This window comes from Nerophis lumbriciformis, linkage group LG06 (assembly GCF_033978685.3).
Source record: "Nerophis lumbriciformis linkage group LG06, RoL_Nlum_v2.1, whole genome shotgun sequence".
NCBI classification, from domain to species: Eukaryota; Metazoa; Chordata; class Actinopteri; order Syngnathiformes; family Syngnathidae; genus Nerophis; species Nerophis lumbriciformis.
Window position 1 is genome coordinate 20,367,623 of NC_084553.2, and position 22,225 is coordinate 20,389,847.

The following is a 22,225-nucleotide window of genomic DNA, read 5'->3' on the forward strand; positions in this document are numbered from 1 at the left end:
CAATTGGGTTGAGGTCAGGACTCTGACTGGGCCACTTCAGAAGGTGTATTTTCTTATGTTGAAGCCATTATGTTGTTGATTTACTTTTTACACTTTGGGTCATTGTCCTGTTACATCACCCATCCTCTCTTGAGCATCAGTTGGCAGACAGATGGTCTGAAGTTTTCCTGAAATATGTTTTGATTCAATCGGGAATTTATTTTTCTGTCGATGACAGCAATCCGTCCAGGCCCTGAGACAGCAACGCAACCCCAAACCACGATGTCCTTTCCACCACATTTCACCATTGGGATGAGGTTTTGATGTTGGTGTCCTGTGGCTTTTTTTACGTCCACGCATAGTGTTGTGTGTTTCTTCCAAACAACTAAATTTTGGTTTTATTTGTCCACAGAATATTTTGCCAGTAGTATTGTGGGACATCGAGGGTGCTCTTTTGCAAACTTCAAATGTGCTGCAATGTTTTTCTTTGACAGCAGTGGCTTCCTCCATAGTGTCCCTCCATGAATTCCATTCTTGTTTCATGTTTTCCTTATTGTTTACTGGTCAACCAAAATGTTAGCATGTGCCAGAAGTCTTTAGCACTACGATTATTTTTCACTTCATTGAGCACTCGGCGCTGTGCTCTCAGTCATCTTTACAGGTCAACCATGCCGAGGGAGAGTAACAATAGTGCTGAACTTTCTCCATTTGTAGACAGTCTGTCTTACCGTGGAGACATGAACGTCAAAGCTTTTAGAGATACTTTTGTAACTTTTTCCAGCTTCATGTAAGTCAACAATTCTTAATCGTAGGTTTTCAGAGAGCGCTTTTGAGCGACGCAACTGTTAACATCAGGCAATACTTCTTGAGAACAGAAAACTCAAAACTGGTTTGCTTCTATTTGGCAAGGCAGCTTTAACCAACATCTGCAATTTCATCACACTGGTTGGACTCCAGCTTAACTGACTCCTGGCTCCAAATGACTATTAGAGAAGTCATTAGCTTAGGGGTTCACATACTTTTTCCACCCTGAACAATCAATGTTTACATGTTGTGTACAATAAAAAATGAGAATGTAACATTTTTGTGCAATATTAGTTTAATCAGACTGTGTTTGTTTATTGTTGCGACTTTGATGAAGATCAGAACACATTTTATGCCCAATTTATGCAAAAATCCAAGTAATCCCAAAGGGTTCACATACTTTTTCTTGCAACTATATATATATATATATATATATATATATATATATATATATATATATATATATATATATATATATATATATATATACCTATGCGGCCCCCGAGTCCAAAAGTTTGGACACCCCTGCTCTAATGCTCTAAAAAAAATGTAACTTGGTCTAACATAAAAAAATTTTAACAGCTCAATTTAACATAACAGCTAAATTTTTGTTTCATCTGACCACACAACTTTCCTCAGGAAGGTCTTATCTTTGTCCATGTGATGTCAGATGAAACAAAAATTTAGCTGTTTGGCCACAATACCCAGCAATAAGTTTGGAGGAGAAAAGGTGAGGCTTTTAATCCCAGGAACACCATCCCTACCGTCAAACATGGTGGTGATAGTATCATGCTCTGGGCCTGTTTTTCTGCCAATGGAACTGGTGCTTTACAGAGAGTAAATGGGACAATGAAAAAGGAGGATTACCTCCAAATTCTTCAGGACAACCTAAAATCATCAGCCTGGAGGTTGGTTCTTGGGCGCAGTTGGGTGTTCCAACAGGACAATGACCCCAAACACTCGTCAAAAGTGGTAAAGGAATGGTTAAATCAGGCTAGAATTAAGGTTTTAGACTGGCCTTCCCAAAGTCCTGACTTAAACGTGTGGACAATGCTGAAGAAACAAGTCCATGTCAGAAAACAAACACATTCAGCTGAACTGCACCAATTTTGTCAAGAGAAGTGGGCAAAAATTCAACCAGAAGCTTGCCAGAAGCTTGTGGATGGCTACCAAAAGCGCCTTGCAGTTAAACTTGCCAAGGGACATGTAACCAAATATTAACATTGCTGTATGTATACTTTTGACCCATGCAGATTTTGTAACATTTTTAGTAGACCCATAATAAATTCATAAAATAACCAAACTTCATGAATTTTTTTGTGACAAACAAGTATGTGCTCCAATCACTCTATCACAAAAAAAAGAGAAATTATTATTGTAGAAATTATTGGAATAATCTAATATATATATATATATATATATATATATATATATATATATATATATAAAACATTAATATACTATATACATATATGATACAATTTACATACACACAATCAATCAAAGTTTATTTATATTGCCTTTTATCACAAGTGCCTCAATCAGGGTATCTGCAGGTTTCAACAAGTCTGCACTCCCTACTCCTGTTGATTGTTTGGTAAGCTGTACTTTATTGATCCTTGTTGTCCACAGATTGACTTTAAAAAGTAGAAAAGAGACTCTTACCTGTGAGTCCATTGTCGGAAAAGCTCTGCAAGTCTTTCAATATGCCATTCAAGCTGAAGTTGAGGTTCTTCATTCGGATCAGGACATCATCCTGGTTCTTCTGAACAAAGTCCAGAATACCTCCGTGTTGGATTATTGAGTTGTTTAGACCCGAAACACAAGTCCATAAACTAGATACATGTTGGTTTAGTCCTGGAAATCACAACAGAATAAGAGGACAGTAAGTTGAAAAATCCAAATAAACACATTTTTTTGGTTCCTGTAAATTGTAAAGGTCTACACCAGGCCTACTAAAGCTTTTAATTTGGCCCGCCGAACAACACCCAAATAGGCCTGATGAAACCCTTCAAAACAGGGTTAACATGTATGCAGTACTCCAGCCACCCCGCCTGGGCAACGGTGAAGCATATGTGTCACAATGAAGCAACAGTGGGTGTGTAAAAGAAGATGGCACTATCAACCCTGAATAAAATCTAAATAAGTCGCGAAATTTGGTCTCTTAACAGCGACTGGACAACAAAGTATGAATGTATTAAACTTGCGGACTTTGTGATGTCTTTAGTATTCGTGATCATGTTGTTTTTGGCTGTTTAACTCTGGCGATCAAAACTGGTTAAATGTATGTAGCACTGAATTTGACCAGCAGAGGGCGATAAAGCTATACCTTGGGCTTAATTGTGTTAAAACACATGTGTGCAATGTTTGCTGTGTGTGTTAACACTAAACCTTCTATTTTATTTATGTAACATACTCAATGGACATTATTTATGTAAAATACCCAATAGACGTTTTACTTTTGTAATGTTTATTATTTCAGTCTTACAAACCTAAATAAAGGAAGACGTAAAAAGAAATAAAACTGAGGAAGAAAAGAACAATAATTCAAAAGAAGGAACATCAATCATCAACTAGATTTAGCTTTTGTTTCTTCATGCTTTTAACTGTCCGTCTGGCTGCACACGCTGGAAAAGAGTAGCACGGGCAGAATAATGAATTTATTGACAGTGCAGTGTGAAAGCTGATGTGTTGACTTTGTAAATAAGTAAACACAGTCTCAAAGGAATATAACCTGTGGAGGCACTTTCTAAAGAAACATCCAAATTTTGATGTCCGGCCCCTGAGATCTTGGGCTCTTGAAAGTGCGGCCCTCTTCATTATGTAGTGAATAGCCCTGGTCTACATGAAGGCTATTGGTATAAAAATATGAAGTAGATTATTATCAGGATCTCTGCAGGTTTCAACAAGTCAAATTTAAGACATTTTAAAACCATATACTTTAATTTAAGACCATTTGACATCCATTCGGACAAAAAAATACAAGACATCAAGGAAAATCAGAGGGCCAGAATTAATTGTAAGTATAATAATTCATTTACTGCTCTTTTACACTGGGAAACAAAATAGTTTAACAAACTAAATACACCAGAGATGTCTCTATTGTAAACTAAAATACCGAGGTGAAGTCGGACTAAGTTGGACATCACTGAAGGCCTAGGCCATCATTTTGGCAAGTGGAACCCTAAATGGTGACACAATTAATTTATGAGCCGTGACTAAATCATCAGTCTGTAAAATAGTGAACAAAGTCTGCAAATCAATATGTAAACTGAGAAAGGATCACATCAGGTCCCTCGATGTTGTTAATAGACTACGAAAAAAGAACTTTCTGGATTAACTGGCATGGTTAATGGAAGCAGAGTTTGTGCAGCCAACATAGCCCATAGATTTTAGTTGTTGTTTATTCTCTTAGTCTAAATCTCTGTAATCTGGAACTAGTTAATCTGAAATGAAGTGACATTTCAGAAAGTAACTAAATTAGTGTGGATTATTTAAACCAAAATATTTTAGTCGTCGTTTTATTTAGTCTCTTAATGGGAAACCAGGCCGATAGATCTATCATAAGGAAATTGATTGTGGACTTAACATAAAAGCAGAATTTATTTTGTATGAAACACAATTATGTAGAGAAAACAGCAAAGGTAAAACAAGATTCATCGTCATAAATGCTTGTTTTTGTACTGTTGTGTTTTCATACAGAGAGAGTTTTAGTGGTAGAGAAATAATACTTGCAGCTTTTCCAGTGGCTAATGTTAGCATTAAGATAGGCGAGGTTTGTTTGTCAAACCTATGATTTTATAGAATTATTAATTACATACAGTACAGGCCAAATGTTTGGACACACCTTCTCATTCAATTAATTTTCTTTATTTTCATGACTATTTACATTGTAGATTGTCACTGAAGGCATCAAAACTATGAATGAACACATGTGGAGTTATGTACTTAACAAAAAAAGGTGAAATAACTGAAAACATGTTATATATATATATATATATATATATATATATATATATATATATATATATATATATATATATATATATATATATATATATATAACATGTTTTCAGTTATTTCACCTTTTTTATATATATATAATTATCTAGTTTCTTCAAAATAGCCACTCTTTCCTCTGATTACTGCTTTGCACTCTCTTGGCATTCTCTCGATGAGCTTCAAGAGGTAATCATCTGAAATGGTGTTCACTTCACAGGTGTGCCTTATCAGGGTTGATTCGTGGAATTGCTTGCTTTATCAATGGGGTTGGGACCATCAGCTGTGTTGTGAATGGGAAGGTTGGTCCAAACTTTTGGCCTTTACCGTACATTATCAATAAACAACATCAAGTTGGAAGTTTTTCATCTGTAATTTAGAGGACTGTTTACCTAACTGCCAAACTAAATTCCATCATTCAGGGTGGGCAGACAAATAATGTAATTGCATCAGAGATGTAGACAGTGCATCTTGGGTTACATTGTAGTAATAAAACAAACATGCAGTTGTGGTCAAAAGTTTACATACACTTGTGAAGGACATAATGTCATGGCTGTCTTTAGTTTCTAATAATTTCTACAACTCTTATTTTTTTGTTTTAGAGTGATTGGAGCACATAATTGTTTGTCACAAAAAACATTCATGAAGTTTGGTTCTTTTCTGAATTTATTATGGCTCTACTGAAAATGTGACCAAATCTGCTGGGTCAAACAGCAACATACATTATCAATTTTGGTGATGTAGAAAAGTTACAATCATATCAAATTAGCTACATGGTACGGCCTCTTAACTTCATGTGAGTGATTATGATTGACGACACCTGTTGACTTCTCTGAGCCCATTTAAATAGGGCTCATGTGATGCAGTCATTAGACTCGGTTACAAACGCGACAATGGGAAAGTCAAAGCAACTCAGCACAGATCTGAAAAAAACGAATCATTGACTTGAACAAGTCAGGAAAGTCACTTGTAGCCATTTCAAAGCAGCTTAAGGTCCCAAGAGCAACTGTGCAGACAATTGTTCGTAAGTATAAAGTGCATGGCACAGTTTTGTCACTGCCACGATCAGGAAGAAAATACAAGCTATCACCTGCTGCTGAGAGAAAATTGGTCAGGATGATCAAGAGTCAACCGAGAACCACCAAAAAGCAGGTCTGCAATGAATTGGAAGCTGCTGGAACACAGGTGTCAGTGTCCACAGTCAAGCGTGTTTTGCATCGCCATGGACTGAGAGGCTACCATGCAAGAAGGAAGCTCTTGCTCCAGAAGCGACACCTTAAGCCTCGTCTAAAGTTTGCTGCTGATCACATGGACAAAGATAAGACCTTCTGGAGGAAAGTTCTGTGGTCAGATGAAACAAAAAATTAGCTGTTTTGGCCACAATACCCAGCAATATGTTTGGAGGAGAAAATGTGAGGCATGGTGGTGGTAGTAATATGCCCTGGGCCTGTTTTGCTGCCAATGGAACTGGTGCTTTACAGAGAGTAAATGGGACAATGAAAAAAGGAGGATTACCTCCAAATTCTTCGGACAACCTAAAATCATCAGCCCGGAGGTTGGGTCTTGGGCGCAGTTGGGTGTTCCAACAGGACAATGACCCCAAACACACGTCAAAAATGGTAAAGGAATGGCTAAATCAGGCTAGAATTAAGGTTTTAGAATGGCCTTCCCAAAGTCCTGACTTAAACCCTATTGAGAACATGTGGACAATGCTGAAGAAACAAGTCCATGTCAGAAAACCAACAAATTTAGCTGAATTGCACCAATTTTGTCAAGAGGAGTGGTCAAAAATTCAACCAGAAGCTTGCCAGAAGCTTGTGGATGGCTACCAAAAGTGCCTTATTGCAGTGAAACTTGCCAAGGGACATGTAACTTAGGGCTGGGCGATATTGGCTTTTTTTAATATCGCAATATTTTAAGGCCATATCGCGATACACAATATATATCTCGATATTTTGCCTTAGCCTTGAATGAACACTTGATGCATATAATCAGAGCAGTATGATGATTCTATGTGTCTACATTAAAACATTCTTCTTCATACTGCATTAATATATGCTACTTTTAAACTTTCATGCAGAGAAGGAAATCACAACTAAAAAAATCAAAATTTTTTTCATACGGTGTTGATCTGGAAATGTTTGCCTCGGCATTTGATGGTGTGGACGTGTGGCACCAAACGGAGATATTGACCAGATTTGCACATTCTTTCTCTTGTATTACCACTAGCACCACTCCGCTAGCATCACAGCTAACGTTAGCCATGCTGCTACCTTTCTGCTTGGGGAGGCCATATACGTATGTGACGTATGACGTGACAGTATGTGACGTGTGTAAGAAGGTGCGCTTGTCTGTCTGTGAGAAGGAGAGACTGGAAAGAGGAGGAGAGCCTGTAGTGTAATGCCTGCAGCAAAAAGCAACTGCGTGAGAACGTATACTCGATATCACGATATAGTCATTTTCTATATCGCACAGAGACAAACCCGCGATATATCACGTATATCGATATATCGCCCAGCCCTAATGTAACCAAATATTAACATTGCTGTAAGTATACTTTTGACTCAGCAGATTTGGTCACATTTTCAGTAGACCCATAATAAATTCATTAAAGAACCAAACTTCATGAATGTTTTTTGTGACAAACAAGTATGTGCTCCAATCACTCTATCACAAAAAACTAAGAGTTGTAGAAATTATTGGAAACTCAAGACAGCCATGACATTATGTTCTTTACAAGTGTGACCACAACTGTATATATATTTTTAGAATAGAGCAAAATTATATCATGTAACAAAAAAAGATATGTTGAAACAAAGAAATAATAATAACAAAAATATTTGTCTTTAAATTTACAGTGCAACCTCGATTTACGAAGCTCTCTATGTGTGAACTTATTGAATTTCCAAACTTGCAAATGGAGCCTAGTATGCCTCTGTGTGCAAACCATGTCTGTGTACAAATGCTCCATTCAGTCATTCATTTTACATGCCTGCCAGTCAAAAATCAGGGCTCATCATTGTAACAGAGGCGCAGCCTTCCACTAACGTTCTACAAACGTACCTTTCTAGTCACGTCTCAGCGCCGTGTGTGTGTGTGCCTTTGTGTTTCCCAAATTGACACATTGTGTCCATTTTGCTAACTCAATATGAGTTTGAACAAGCCAACAGACCAGCATGGCAAAAAAGAGGGAATTCTTGTGGATTAAAAAAAGAGACCATTTGTGAGGAGTACTGTACATCAATGGCACTCACAAGTATGGAAGAATGGCGAGAGAGAGCAGTGTTAATTTTGACAGCTGTTTTTAATTTAGTTTTAGTTATAGTCTTTTGACGAAAATGTATTTTAGTTTTAGTCATATTTTAGTCATCTAAATTGATTTAGTTTTAGTCTACGAAATTCCTCAACATTTTAATCGAAAATGTTGTCGACTAAAATTAAAATTATAACCGACAACGCATCTTTGAAGTTGTCTTGAAAGCACTTTTATTAATTATCACAACAAGCCCTGCACTCCATCAATATTTTATTGTGTACGTTTCACACTAAACCTTATTGTGTGTTATTGTTTTAGCTGAAATTGAGCATTTTTTTCAATATTTTAACTAAATAATACATAACTAAAATGGTCACATAAAAATTACAAACTTGTTTTATTCTAGATTGGCAGGCACGCTCACTCACCTACATGTACAACAAAAGTAGTGGTAGAGTAAGCAGTCTTGCTTCTTCTCTACTGTCTTTTATGGTAACAGTAATTAATTATAGTATGACTCATTTGGAAATAATAGTTAAGGCCTAATTACTATTGTGTAAATGTCCTGATGATTAGCCTGCAGAAGACGCTTCAAAGTGGTTGTATTTTTACCAGAGAAAATGGATTTACACTCAGGGTTTACAACGTGTCTAGTTGTCTGCCTTGCAAAGGTAAATAGTGTCCATTGAAATGATGTGTGTTACAATACAGAATAGTGATGTAACAATATGAGAATTGTATATCACGATTATTGTGACCAAAATGATCACAGTCATCATTATCATGACAAGTGTTTAGCTAAAGAGTTAAATGTACAACATTGTTGAACTTTTTTTTTTTTAAATAAATGCGTCATAGCTAATAATGGAAATCATACAATTATGCCATTTTTATGTTTCGGGCACACCCCTGCCACCACAAAAAAATTACTGTTCTTAGGGAAATACATATTGATGATGACTGTTGATTATAATTAATATAGCAATAAAGCCAGTGCCTTAAGAGTAGAGAGAGAATGGATAGTCACAACTATTTATACTAGTTAGTTCAGAACGACTATAACACAATGACTATAGCATTGCAGTAAAGTTCATACCTTCCTTGATCTTGTGGATTGAATCATAGACTCCGTCCATCCTTCCACAGACACCCTCAAGTTTGGATAGCCTCTTCTCGAGCCCATCACTTGATCTCTTGCAGTCTCCCATCTCCACTAGCAACGTGCTCTCAAAACGTCGGACATCCCTGTCCATCCCATTCAACCGGTCCCGATTGTCCTCGATGTGTTCCGTCACCTCCTGTTGGATTTTGTCCAGTTCAGAAATAATCTTATCCTTGGTGTTTCCTGTCAGGGGAAAAATGATCAAGCTGCATGATTTGGGGAGAAAGAAAACCAGAGATTGAAGACAATGATGAAAATGAGCTCACCCAGGTCAGTGATGACGCTGCCATGTTTGTGAACAGTGTGTTCTAAACCCTTAAGGGTGTCGTTTATGGAACTGAACGTCAGTATGACCTCAGACAGTTCACCCTGCAGCGTCTTCAACTGGTTGTTGTTCATGGAGCCTCCGATCACACTGTGACCATCTAAAGGCCTCTCGGCATCCAAACCATGTCCATCTGCAGCTCCATTTGCACTAGTCGAACCGCTGCTACCAGAACGACCACCTAAACAATGGAGAAGAAGCTGAATACGCAAAAAAGTCACATCAAAAACATTCACCTTCTTATCAACTCTTTTAGGTGCTTTGAACATTTCTTAATTTTCTTTAATTAAACAGTTAGGCAGGGAATTGCCCACTGCACACTTTCTGTATTGTAAAACTGTGGTCGTTTGATCAAAACTCTCAAAGAAGTCAACTTGATGTCTTCGACCGACAACCTGACAGTTACTTAGAATGTATTATCCTTTAGCTACTGTGTGCTTCCAATATACATTTATATTCACTCTTTTGCGATACCACTTATCTTGTTTAGGGTCATTTGTTGGCTGGAGTCGATCTCAGTCGATTGTAGTGGGTGGTGGTGGTTAACCAATGAGGTACACCCCTGACAGTTCATCAGCCGATTACAGGACATATATACCAACAGGCGTTTACACTTACATTCATGCCAAAGGACAATTTACATTAGGGGTGCAACAATTCGTCAACAATATCTAATACAATTAGTTGCAGACAAAATAATTTGTCAATAACAGTTGGTGACGTCATCGCTTGTGTTTTTCCGAATCCAAAATGACCAATGAACAGCAGCAAAAATATGAAAATTATGGAAACTTTACCCTAACACATCAAAAACACAAATAACTTGCTCAATTCGCAAGAGTCCTTGCTTTTCATAGCGGTACATCTGTCATGCGGGAACATTTAAAGCGTAGGCATTTATTTCATTGGGAGGAAGGAGTCTGTGACTTTACTCAGTAAGATAGTTAGCTTGATAGTGAGCTAACAACAGAGAGATTCAGTTGTGTGAAATATAGCTTTAACTCTTTAGCCAAAGTACACTAGCTAAACACTGTGTTCAGCTTCATCGTCATCATTAAATGCTCTTTTTTTTGAGGAAGCTCCATTCAGATGAGGTGTTTGTTTTGTTGTTGTTTTTTATTGCTGATATTTTGACTGTTAAAATAATACTTTGTATTAATCAGCTTTAAAATAAACACATGTTTGATAATAACTTTTATTTCTGTAGCAGCCTAATGAATAGCATAGCAACTGTGTAAATAAATATTTCTGTACAAAGTAGACATCTTTATTGTTAGCACATGCCGAAAATATCTATCCAAATTTAAAAGACAATGGCTAAATTACAGCTACTGAATAGATAATCCGATCAGTCGACCAATCGCTAAAATAGTTGATGACTAGTAAAATTGTAGTTAGTTGCAGCCCTAATTAACAATTAACAAGTTTTTGGCATTCGGGAGGAACTCAGACTATATACCCACAGTAAACCAACACAAGCTTGAGGAGAACAAACCTCATACACAAACGTCTGAAGTAAAGCTGTACCAGCTGTGAGGCAGACGTGCTGTCCACATGTCCATTGTGTTGCCTACAGCGATGCTATTCATATATAATTCCTATAGGTGTAAATATTTGGGTGCATTCATCACGGTTTGGTAAATGCCTCGCTTTCAAGATCACGGTTCAGTTCATCAACATTTCACCTTTTTTTCTGTTTTTTTTTTAACTTTTATTTGAATAATATTCAGCAGACATAAAGCCATAGAGCCGCATACTGGACTCCCCTGTTTTAAGTATTTTGCTGGAAAGGTGAAGTGTTCCTAAATTTCCCGCCCTGGCCTCATTTTGTCACTATCACGAGCCATGACTCCTGTTCGCCAAAGGCTGGTCTTCACGCTTGGCCTCTTTATTGAACACTCTTTGCGCTTGTTGTACATGCCTGCAGCTGCTGCACTGAATATTTCACTTTTTGTAGACGCTATAACCTGCCTTTGATTACCGATTAAACGGTACGAGAAACACATTATGTCCTCCACACGTGTACTGTGTGGAAATTCCGTACACCTCTATACTGAAACGAAAGTTACATACTTCTTGTTTCTGTAATCAGTTGGGTTTTTATTTAGAACCTATTTTCTGTGCTAATACAGTAGTAACATTGCCTTCTTCATAGAATTTGGTTGTTATCTACAGTATGGGCCTTATTTACTATGATCCAAATACCACGCACTAAACAGCGTGGGCAATCTATAAAACAGCATGTACTATTAGAGGGCGTGTGATTTACTAAGACTGTGTACAAGTGTAACGTGGTGCAGACTGCCTTATTTAAATGACAATTTTGCGTGTACTATAAGGTGCATCACCACAGAGATGCTATCATTTACTGCACATTCATTTTATCACCTGTGGCGTTTTGCTGTTTTCAATCATGAAGGAGACATCTACCACATTTATGCGCATTTTAGAAGCAGACATGCAGTGCATCTAAGTTGTCACCATTTTTTTTCTTTTTTTTTACCGCTGAAAGTGCATGGGAGAGAGACTGCACTTACTCCGCACAGTACGCAAAAATTAATACCTCAAGAAGTTTTTTTCTTTCATATAATAAATATTTTAATAATATATATTCTATGTGGGAAAAAAACAAACGTTTCTTTATAAAAAAAAGTCATGGACACCAACATTTTATTTGTTTTAATCAGCCTCAATCAGGACGAAAAATGTTGTTGCTAATTAAACGATGGGATTTTTTCCCTGACCATCCAAAAATGTTGAAACACATTCGTATGACGGAGGATTCTCGTCTGTCCATCGTCTGTCTGAGCAGCGCGAGCACTGGTCCTGCAGCCATGTGTGGAACTGTCAGTTTGCACAGTTACTAAATAAAACACAAAATAGTGCTCGCAAAATAAATGATGAGGTGGCGACTTGTCCAGGGTGTACCCCGCCTTCCGCCCGATTGTAGCTGAGATAGGCTCCAGCGCCCCCCGCGACCCCAAAGGGAATAAGCGGTAGAAAATGGATGGATGGATATTTGCATTTTCTCCTCCCAGAGTAGTGGCCGTTTTGATGATTAGTGTAAATTTTGCATATTAATTAAGACAGACGCAAAATGGATTGCACGCCTTATTCTGCTCATTTAAGAGACACAATCCATGTTTAGTAGATCATCTTTGCGTGTGCTATGAAGTTTGCACATGTTTTAGTACACACAAACCTTTAGAAAACCTCCCAGTGTTTAGATTACTGGCAAAGATTTGCCAGTTTTGTTAACTATCCTCTATACATTCTTATGACGTGACATGAAGCAGCACAATGGAATTTTCTTTAAAGGGAGTAAACGCTACCAGAAACATTAGCGCACACATAATGTGATAACTTTGAATGAATGACAACTTTCCAATCCACTTCAAGCTGAACGTGAATGTCCACCAGCAGCAACAGCAACGTCAGCACGTCGGTAATACTGAAGGTAACCAAATAGTTAACACTGCCTATCATGTTAGCGCCTCATTGTAAAAGCTGCCATTATTAACAGTAAACATGACATTCATACTTCTTACGCAATACATGACGAGACAGCATCTGACTGGCTCAGAGGGTGCACACCTCCTCCCTGTCTGAGAGGTTTTCTTCACAGCGGAGAAGCTGTAATTAGTCAGAAAGATATTGTATCCTTCCTGAAAAAACAGATTTGCTTATTTTTTTGCAAAATGATGGTGAATGTTCATAGCTGATGGTTGCAGAATTGCACAATGCCCAGATCTACTGGACTTGACTTGTCATTGGCTGACATAGTTTTATTTACTTTTGAGTGATTAGCTCATATATTCGTTTTAAAAGAACTCATTTGATGTAACATTTTGTTTATTTTTATAGTTGAGTATTATTTTTATTATTATATGACAGTTATTTTCAAAATTATGTTTTACAGGGGAAACGTCAGACCCTTGCACTTTACCGAGGCTGTAGGCCTTTTAAGGCCTCACTGTTGTGTTTTTACATCCACATCTAAACTAAACAAAGTTGATACTAATCAAACTGCTTATTATCCTTTTACCAAAATGAGAATCAAAAAGAGAATTGTTGAATTACCGAATCGTTAAGTCGAATCAAAAATGCAAACAGAATCGTGAAAATCCTGTCGATTCCCATCCCTACAGATGGCACACACATATGCAACGAGGAGGTGCAACTACGACATTTCCCCAACCCCAAAGACACATTAGGGAAACCTGGAAGCGAGGTAAGCATTTGTATCGCAATGTATCGTGACACACGTAGAAATTCCTGATAGTACAAACCCCAAAACCAGTGAAGTTGGCACGTTGTGTAAATCGTAAATAAAAACCAAATACAATGAATTGCAAATCCTTTTCAACCTATATTCAATTGAATACACTGCAAAGACAAGATACTTACGTTCCAACTGGAAAACTTTGTTATTTTCTGCAAATATTAGCTCATTTGGAATTTGATGCCTGCAACATGTTTCAAAAAAGCTGGCACAAGTGGCAAAAAAGACTGAGAAATTTGAGGAATGCTCATCAAACACTTATTTGGAACATCCCACAGGTGAAAAAGTTAATTGGGAATAGGTGGGTGCCATGATTGGGTATAAAAGCAGCTTCCATGAAATGCTCAGTCATTCACAAACAAGGATGGGGCGAGGGTCACCACTTTGTGAACAAATGCCTGTGCAAATTGTCGAACAAATTAAGAACAACATTTCTCAACGAGCTATTGCAAGGAATTTAGGGATTTCACCATCTACGGTCCGTAATATCATCAAAAGGTTCAGAGAATCTGGAGAAATCACAGCACGTAAACGATGATATTACGGACCTTCGATCCCTCAGGCGGTACTGCATCAAAAAGCAACATCAGTGTGTAAGGAATATCACCACATGGACTCAGGAACACTTCAGAAAACCACTGTCAGTAACTACGGTTTGTCGCTACATCTGTAAGTGCAAGTTAAAACTATACTAAGCAAAGCCAAAGCCATTTATCAACAACACCCAAAAACGCTGCTGGCTTCGCTGGGCCCGAGCTCTTCAAAGATGAACTGATGCAAAGTGGAAAAGTGTTCTGTGGTCTGACGAGTCCACATTTCAAATTGTTTTTGGAAGCTGTGGACGTTGTGTCCTCCGGACCAAAGAGGAAAAGAACCATCCGGATTATTATAGGCGCAAAGTTCAAAAGCCAGCATCTGTGATGGTATGGTGGTGTATTAGTGCCCAAGGCATGGGTAACTTACACATCTGTGAAGGCACCATTAATGCTGAAAGGTACATACAGGTTTTGGAGCAACATATGTTGCCATACAAGCAACATGGATGCCCCTGCTTATTTCAGCAAGACAATGCCAAGCCACGTGTTACAACAGTGTGGCTTCATAGTAAAAGAGGTGTGTACTAGACTGGCCTGCCTGTAGTCCAGACCTGTCTCCCATTGAAAATGTGTGGCGCATTATGAAGCATAAAATACCACAACGGAGACCGCAGACTGTTGAACAACTTAAGCTGTACATCAAGCAAGAATGGGAAAGAATTCCACCTGGAAAGCTTAAAAAATGGGTCTCCTCAGTTCCCAAAGTGTTGCTAAAAGGAAAGGCCATGTAACACAGTGGTAAAAATGCCCCTGTGCCAACTTGTTTGCAATGTGTTGCTGCCATTAAATTCTAAGTTAATGATTATTTGCAACAAAAAAAAGAAGTTTCTCAGTTCGAACTTTAAATATCTTGTTTTTGCAGTCTAGTCAATTGAATATAAGTTGAAAAGGATTTGCAAATCATTGTACTCTGTTTTTATTTATGAATTACACAACGTGCCAACTTAACTGGTTTTGGATTTCGTATTTTTAGTTAAGTACATTTTATTTGTGTGACTTAGCGCTCTGATGAAAGCCTCTTACATTGACTGGTGCACCGTGCGACATCCTCTCGCAGAAGGCGAACTTCATCCTGTAAGTGGGAGCAGATCTGGTTACAGGCACCCCCAGAGTCCACACTAAGCTGGAGTCTGTTCAAGTGGTTCTGCAGGCGGCCAAGTTCATCCTTGGATTGGTTCTGCAGCTTCCGTAATTCATCTTCCACCGTCCCACAGAGAAAACAGTCTTGCCCGAGCAAATCCACCTCTGTCACGATACGGTTGAAATGTTCACCGTGATCACCAGTCAAAGCCTTAATCTTACGGACATCATGGCTCAGGTCCACTACCTAAATGATGGAATGAATTCATGTTAATATTCATGTCATCTTTTCTTTGCGAGTTACGTTTATTTGGAGATCTGAGACTAAATCTATTAACACTTATTATTACAATTACGTACAGTAACTATCAGGAGTAACTATCAGGAGTAATGACATATGAGTGTGCTTAAATTGGAGCTGAACTCAATTGGGCTAAATGTGTACATCAACATGTTGGCATATATCCATGCTCCAAGTTTAGGTAGCGCAACATGATGACAACCAAAGAGATGCACCGTTTTAACTCAAGACTTTCAGGCGTGTCGAATTCAGTCCGGCACTTTAGATCGCGGGGCCAAACAATTATTGGACCCGATTCGAGTTGATTCAATCTGCACTTAAATATTGAAAATGTCTGAAATCTGTAACAAAATACAAATTGACTTTATTTTTTCTCTTCAACATTAAACATTTTGAAAGTAAAGGTATATTTTTATTGCAACTTGCAAACTTGAAAATTGCATAAATTTTTTTTAATACTACAAAATAATATCAGTCAATATGTAAGCTATTATTCTGGGACTTTTTTGTTAGCGCAGTCAGACAGGATTTTATGCACAGCAAATTTGATTGTGTACTACTTCAACTTTCATTTATGTCAAGCACTTCAATTTCGCTACGAAGTTTTGCAAACTCTTGAAATCAGGGATGTCCCGATAAACATTTCTGGCCCCTGATCCCGATTCGATTTAGCTTTAGCGGTTAGTTACTTGTGTCATACTGCTTGGTTTGTACGTGTGTACCCATTCATTTTCCTCTAGTCCTCCAGTGATAATGGTACACTAAAGAAACGTATGTTTATTTTCTGTCACGGTGTTGAGGATTGGTATATTAGAAGTGGCTTCTACATGACATGCTTGTTAAGCTTGCTCTGAAATTTGAGCCGGTGTTTTGGCAAAACATGCATCTGCGCTCCTGGAATTCACGAACCCATCTCCGTCTGGCATGTATATAACAAGGAATATTGAAATGTAATTGTGTCTCCCAGAGCATGCCTCCCTTTTGAAGGAGCGATCAGCTTATCAGCTGATCGCCGAACAGTTAAAAAAAATGCTACATTTTTATTTACAGGATTATTGTATTAAAGACAGAAGAAATACGTTTGTACTTTATCGATCTCCAATGCTGGACTTAATGTATTATTATTACATTTTAGTTTATATAAAGTATTTTATTCTATCCAGAAGTTTTGGTTCCATGTGAAGCTCCATATTGAATACCTTTATTTGATTAGGACAATGCATATTGATCTACAAATGAGCAAAAGCATCACAGTAAATATGGCAGAATTATCTACAATATTTAAATATCATCTGTTTCATCTGTTTAGTTTTTTGAAAATGATTTTATACAAAGTCCAATTTATGTCTGTATGTCTAACTTTATAAAGACTATAATTTTGCCAATACTAAAATGCAGTGTGCATTTGAGTGCTGCTGAGGGACAAATTCGATTGAACAAAATTGTGTGGGGAACTTTCAGGGATTGGACAAAATTGCAAGGACGCGCATAATTTTGGGGGATTACCTTAACTGGTGTGAATTGGCACCGTCACAACATTGCAAATACCAAGAAAGCTGCTATTTATGCCTGCCTCGCCTGTTCCTCAGTGCTCGAGGATTGACTATGTTAGGGACCTTACGCTGGATGCATGACTTCTCCTCCTTGTTTGAGTATAATAAAAACTCTTACCTGCACGTTGTTCTCCTGTTTCCTGCATCTTGGGGTCACAACTACCGCAGCCATGCGAGTTCTCGACAGTAATTAGTCAATTGTTACTGCCTAAGGCCTGCCTGACTTTAAAGATACTGTAAATACTTGTATTTTACTACATTAGTCAATTATTGGGCATACCATTTTTTAATTGTACATTAGATATTTGCATTCTAACTTATAAGAAGAGGAAGATGTGACATTTTGCAGTAAGAAAAATCTAAATTTGCCCTGGCCCCAAAAAAGGTTGCACAAAAATTCAACCAACCATAGCAACATCAACAGTTTATAAGGCGAAATATAATAGTAAACACAAAAGTAAGCAAGAGTTGCATAGCTAAACATGCTACACTACACACCGTCAAAAAGGATACAAGAAATCATGCTAACCTCTTAACAAAAGCTCTTGAATGTAGTAATCAGAGATGGGCAAATCGGTACAAATATACCAAGTATAGTATCAGCTTATGGTCAAAACTACAGTGATTAGATTCATATTTTTTACCGTGACAAAATCTTTTTTTTGTACCTTTTTGTTATTGTTGGACACAGGAGGACTTTGCGGGCAAAAGCAGAGTCATTTTTTTTAGTTTATGTCCGTATATGATTGTGATAAAAAATGTGATCATTCAATGATCTTGAAAATGTGAAGTATTGGCATTAGCACTGGTATGATCAATACTGCCTCTGCAACTACTTGGTATTGGATCAATACTCATATTTGTAGTATTGCCCAAAACTAAAGTCTAGTATCCAAACAGTAGAAGAATAAGTGCTTATTACGTTTTAACAGAAGTGTAGATAGAACCATGTTACAACATAAAGTAACCAACTATTAATTACCAAGTAGATTAATAATAATTTTGAAAAAATAATAAAACCACAAATGATGCAATATGTTACTGCATACATCCAAATTAGGAGCTTTTCTAAACCGTTTTGAAATGGTTCTATTATCATTTATATGCCAAATAATAGTTTGTGATATTTATCGTTATCACAATAGGCTGCAAAATATGTCGCGATATAATCTTTTTGCCCATGAAGGAACTAAAAGCAGAAATCCTTTAATGTTCAGTAGTTCAAAATAAAGGTTGTATTTACCTTGTCATTAAGAGTGTCTCCAGACACCGATAGGTCTTTGATTCTCGTGTTGAAATGTCTGATCTGATCCTCGTTGGCGACCACTCTCCACTCCAATGATTTCTTTGTGGAATTATCTCTTTCTCCTCCGAGCTCAAATGATCCTTCTCCTCCTCCTATTGTCACACCTCCTTTGCCACCTGCACCAGTGCCACCTCTGCCTCCAACTGTGCCACCTCTGCCTCCACCTGTGTCACCTCTGCCTCCACCTGTGTCACCTCTGCCACCACCACTGCCACCTCTGCCATCAGCAGTTTCACCTCTGCCACCACCAGTGCCACCTCTGCCACCCCCAGTGTCACCTGTGCCACCATCATTGATGGTATTTCCTCCTCCTTTTCCCACCGAGTCTCCACAGCCACACTCCTTCAGCTCCCTGTTCAGGAGGAAGGTAGTGTTTTCCAGCTTTGATAGTGTCTTGTCATGCTCGGCCACTCTCTGCTTTACAAGACCCACGTCCAGCTCCACATCTGCGATCCTGAAAGCCTGATCGTCGAAGCGGTCCAGGAACACAGTCCTGAGGTCAGCGAGGTCTTTATGGAAGTAGTCCTTCAAATCATTTTCCAGGTATTCACAGCTTTGCTCCGTTTGCTCCATAGTGTTATTGACCCGCCGTTCCAAATCCTTCAGTAAGTTGTTCAGTTTATCTTGTGTTACAACCACATCCCCTCTGCCACCACCAAGGCTACCTCCAGCACCAATCTCCCCGCCTCTGAAGCCTCCGTCCTTATCACCGCTGCTACTTCCTCCTCTGAGCACATTGTTGAGGCGGTTTTGAAGAATATCAAAGTTCTCGGCCCCTGTGCTGATCTTGCGCTCGGTATCTGTGATGCGGTTTCTGAGGTTGTCGATGCCGTCACAGCATCCCCTTGAAGTTGCCACCTCCCGCCGCAGCCCATCAATGCCCTGCCGATGACGAACATCCATAGCATTGAGCTGCTTCTCCAGGGCCCGGATTCTTTCACGATCTTCCCGCTGCTGCCTTTGTAGGTCCTCCACGCCAGCCTGAACAATAGTCTACAGTGAATTTACGTCTTATTTATGTACCGTATTTTAGGATCGTAGGGCACACCAGATTATAAGGCCCACTGCCGATGAGCGTGTCTTTTCAAGTCTATTTTCATACAAAAGGCGCACCGCATTATAGACGCAATAAGGGGATATATTACATACTGTATATATTTGTTCTACTTTTAAAACACTTCCTTGTGGTCTACCTAAAATGTAATGATGGTTATTTGGTCGAATACAAAATTTTGACCAAATAACCATTCAACTTCAACAGCGTCTTCTCCCCGTCATCTTTGTTGTACTGGTAGTTTTTTTGCGCTTCCGTAGAGACTAAGAGTCTACTGACAGATATAAGTTAGAACTGCACGCTACTTTATGTCAGATATAGAAAAAACAGTGGAGGATGAATGCCCCATAACAAGAGGATAGAGAAAGAATAAGCTTATCGATTACTGCACGGACAATGGCGGACGCGTGCAAATTTTGGAGACTTATGCAGATCCCAAATACACATCAGCAGCTACCAATAGGTAAAAAAAGTTGATATGATATTGCAAAACAAAACACCAGATAAAATATCTTCTAATAGGTGCCATTTTGGGGTCCTTATACACACACCATAATAATAACCGTATGTTGAAGCACAGTCCGCCTGACTACGGTAGCTGTAATGTTCTGCGTTACATCAAGCGGTGCGGCTTTGTAACTTACCAAAGTTGTATCAAAACATTTTTACAGATTGAGTGCAGGTGTCAACTTGTAGTCCACGCGTATCTCTTATGTGTGACTGCCATTTACTAGACAGACTTATCATTACATCATGTATCAAATAACATTTTTTCGAGGTCGGTAAGCACAACCAAAATTATTACGTAAATTAGGTGCACCGGGTTATAAGGTGAACAGTTGTTTTTTAGAAAATGAAAGGATTTTAAGTGCGCCATATAGTCCAAAAAATACGGTACTTCTAAAAAACAATACATGTGAAGGGTACAAGCAAGAATATAAAGTGAATAATAATAAGAGTAAGAGTAATACCTGACAGGAAGAACATGATAGTGAAACTCTTCTCTCTAGCTCCTTCAGGATTTCTTCTTTCAGCGAGTTTAGGCTTTTTCCACTCACACCTCCTCCAGGAAGACCTCCTTCCAAATCATTCCCTTTTCCGTTTACAAGGTGGTTGTTGATACTGACCAGGGTTTTATCGTGAGCCTACACAAGAACAATATTAAGTAGACATGTAACTGAAAACTGTCATAATAAAATAATATTGTTAATAATAAACAGTACAAATTATGAAGATTGTGTTGGAAACACACACAGAAGTGGGAAGATCAGACAAAAACATACATTTAGATAAATGCATGATGTAGTTGATAATTTTAAAATGTTGTGTGATTCAGTTTTTCAGCGATTATTTTGACATAATTTTGCCTGTTTTTTTAATATGTCTCAAGTTATCTTGTGGCCAAATATTACAGTAGCCATGAAATGGAGTGTCCAGACAAACAATCTCACGCATTAGTGACTTTCTTTTTTATTGAATGCTTCATCATCCTCAGAAAAATACTTACGGTGTTTGGTCTTCTGATCATGTTGGAAAACTGCTTCAAAATAGCTATCTGTACAAGCCCAAAGTTTCCCCAATCTGATTTAAAACTGGCTTGATCGGAACTCCAATACCATGGTTAACATGGACACTATACAAATTGATCGGTTCATGACGTGTGTATTTATGCGTTATTGTACTCGGGTGTGTAAACATGTTCTTCCTCCAAACCAACCTACACGCCATTGAAAGACAAGTTCGACAATGATCGATCTCCTATGAATTCATCCATCAGACGGTAAGACTGAAAGCTGGGGAGGTCAGAACCAACTTTACTGTATAGACCAGTGGTTTTCAAACTTTTTTCACAAAGTACCACCTCAAAAAACACTTGGCTTTCTAACTACCACCATAATGACCAACATTAAATGACAGTAGTGTAGTAGACCTGTATATTCATTAAAAACAAGGCAGAGGTTTTATTTAACAAGCATATTTAATAGTTTTGGCCATTGTAACATTACACACAGTTTAAACAGTAATACTGTGTTTGAATATTTAATTAAGTGATTCTTTGGCGTACCACTAGATAGAGCCCACGTACCTTTAGTGCTACACCTACTACAGTTTGAAAATCACTGGTTTAGACTTTTAGCTTTGTAGTAGGAAGCCGAATCCAGGTGTTATTTTTTTGGTCGATGGTTTCAGTGAAATAATTCTGCTTCCCTCGCACCATGTTTGTTGCTCGGAGTAAAACTCTGTCTGTCTCAGAGGCGGAAACATGTAACGCTGACGTTGCAAACATGTACAGTGAAGGTAATTTTACCCAAACCACAAAGACAGGTTCAGAATAGGTGTGTATATGGACATTGTTCAGAATAACATTTGACATACACCACCCCACTATTTCAGAATTAATTTTATTTTTGAATGAACCGTATTGGATCAGAATCTTCTCATTGACGTGTTTATACAAAGCATTTTTAATTTGATTGGGCCTTTATTCTGATTATTTGGGTCAATGTAAACAAGGCTAATGTTGTAAT

At 38.1% G+C, this 22,225-nt stretch overlaps 1 protein-coding gene across 2 annotated transcripts in view; it reads right to left on the reverse strand.

The window, feature by feature from the left end:
* emilin1b (elastin microfibril interfacer 1b) overlaps window positions 1-22,225 on the reverse strand; it is a 105,024-nt gene that overhangs the window by 27,159 nt on the left and 55,640 nt on the right. For both annotated transcript variants that reach the window (XM_061963874.2, XM_061963875.2), the window contains 6 exons: window positions 20,669-20,842; window positions 18,581-19,624; window positions 15,427-15,730; window positions 9,467-9,706; window positions 9,135-9,383; window positions 2,449-2,640 (listed from right to left, as the gene is read on the reverse strand). In XM_061963874.2, coding sequence (XP_061819858.2) covers window positions 2,449-2,640; window positions 9,135-9,383; window positions 9,467-9,706; window positions 15,427-15,730; window positions 18,581-19,624; window positions 20,669-20,842 — 2,203 coding nt within the window. The remainder of the gene's footprint in view (window positions 1-2,448; window positions 2,641-9,134; window positions 9,384-9,466; window positions 9,707-15,426; window positions 15,731-18,580; window positions 19,625-20,668; window positions 20,843-22,225) is intronic.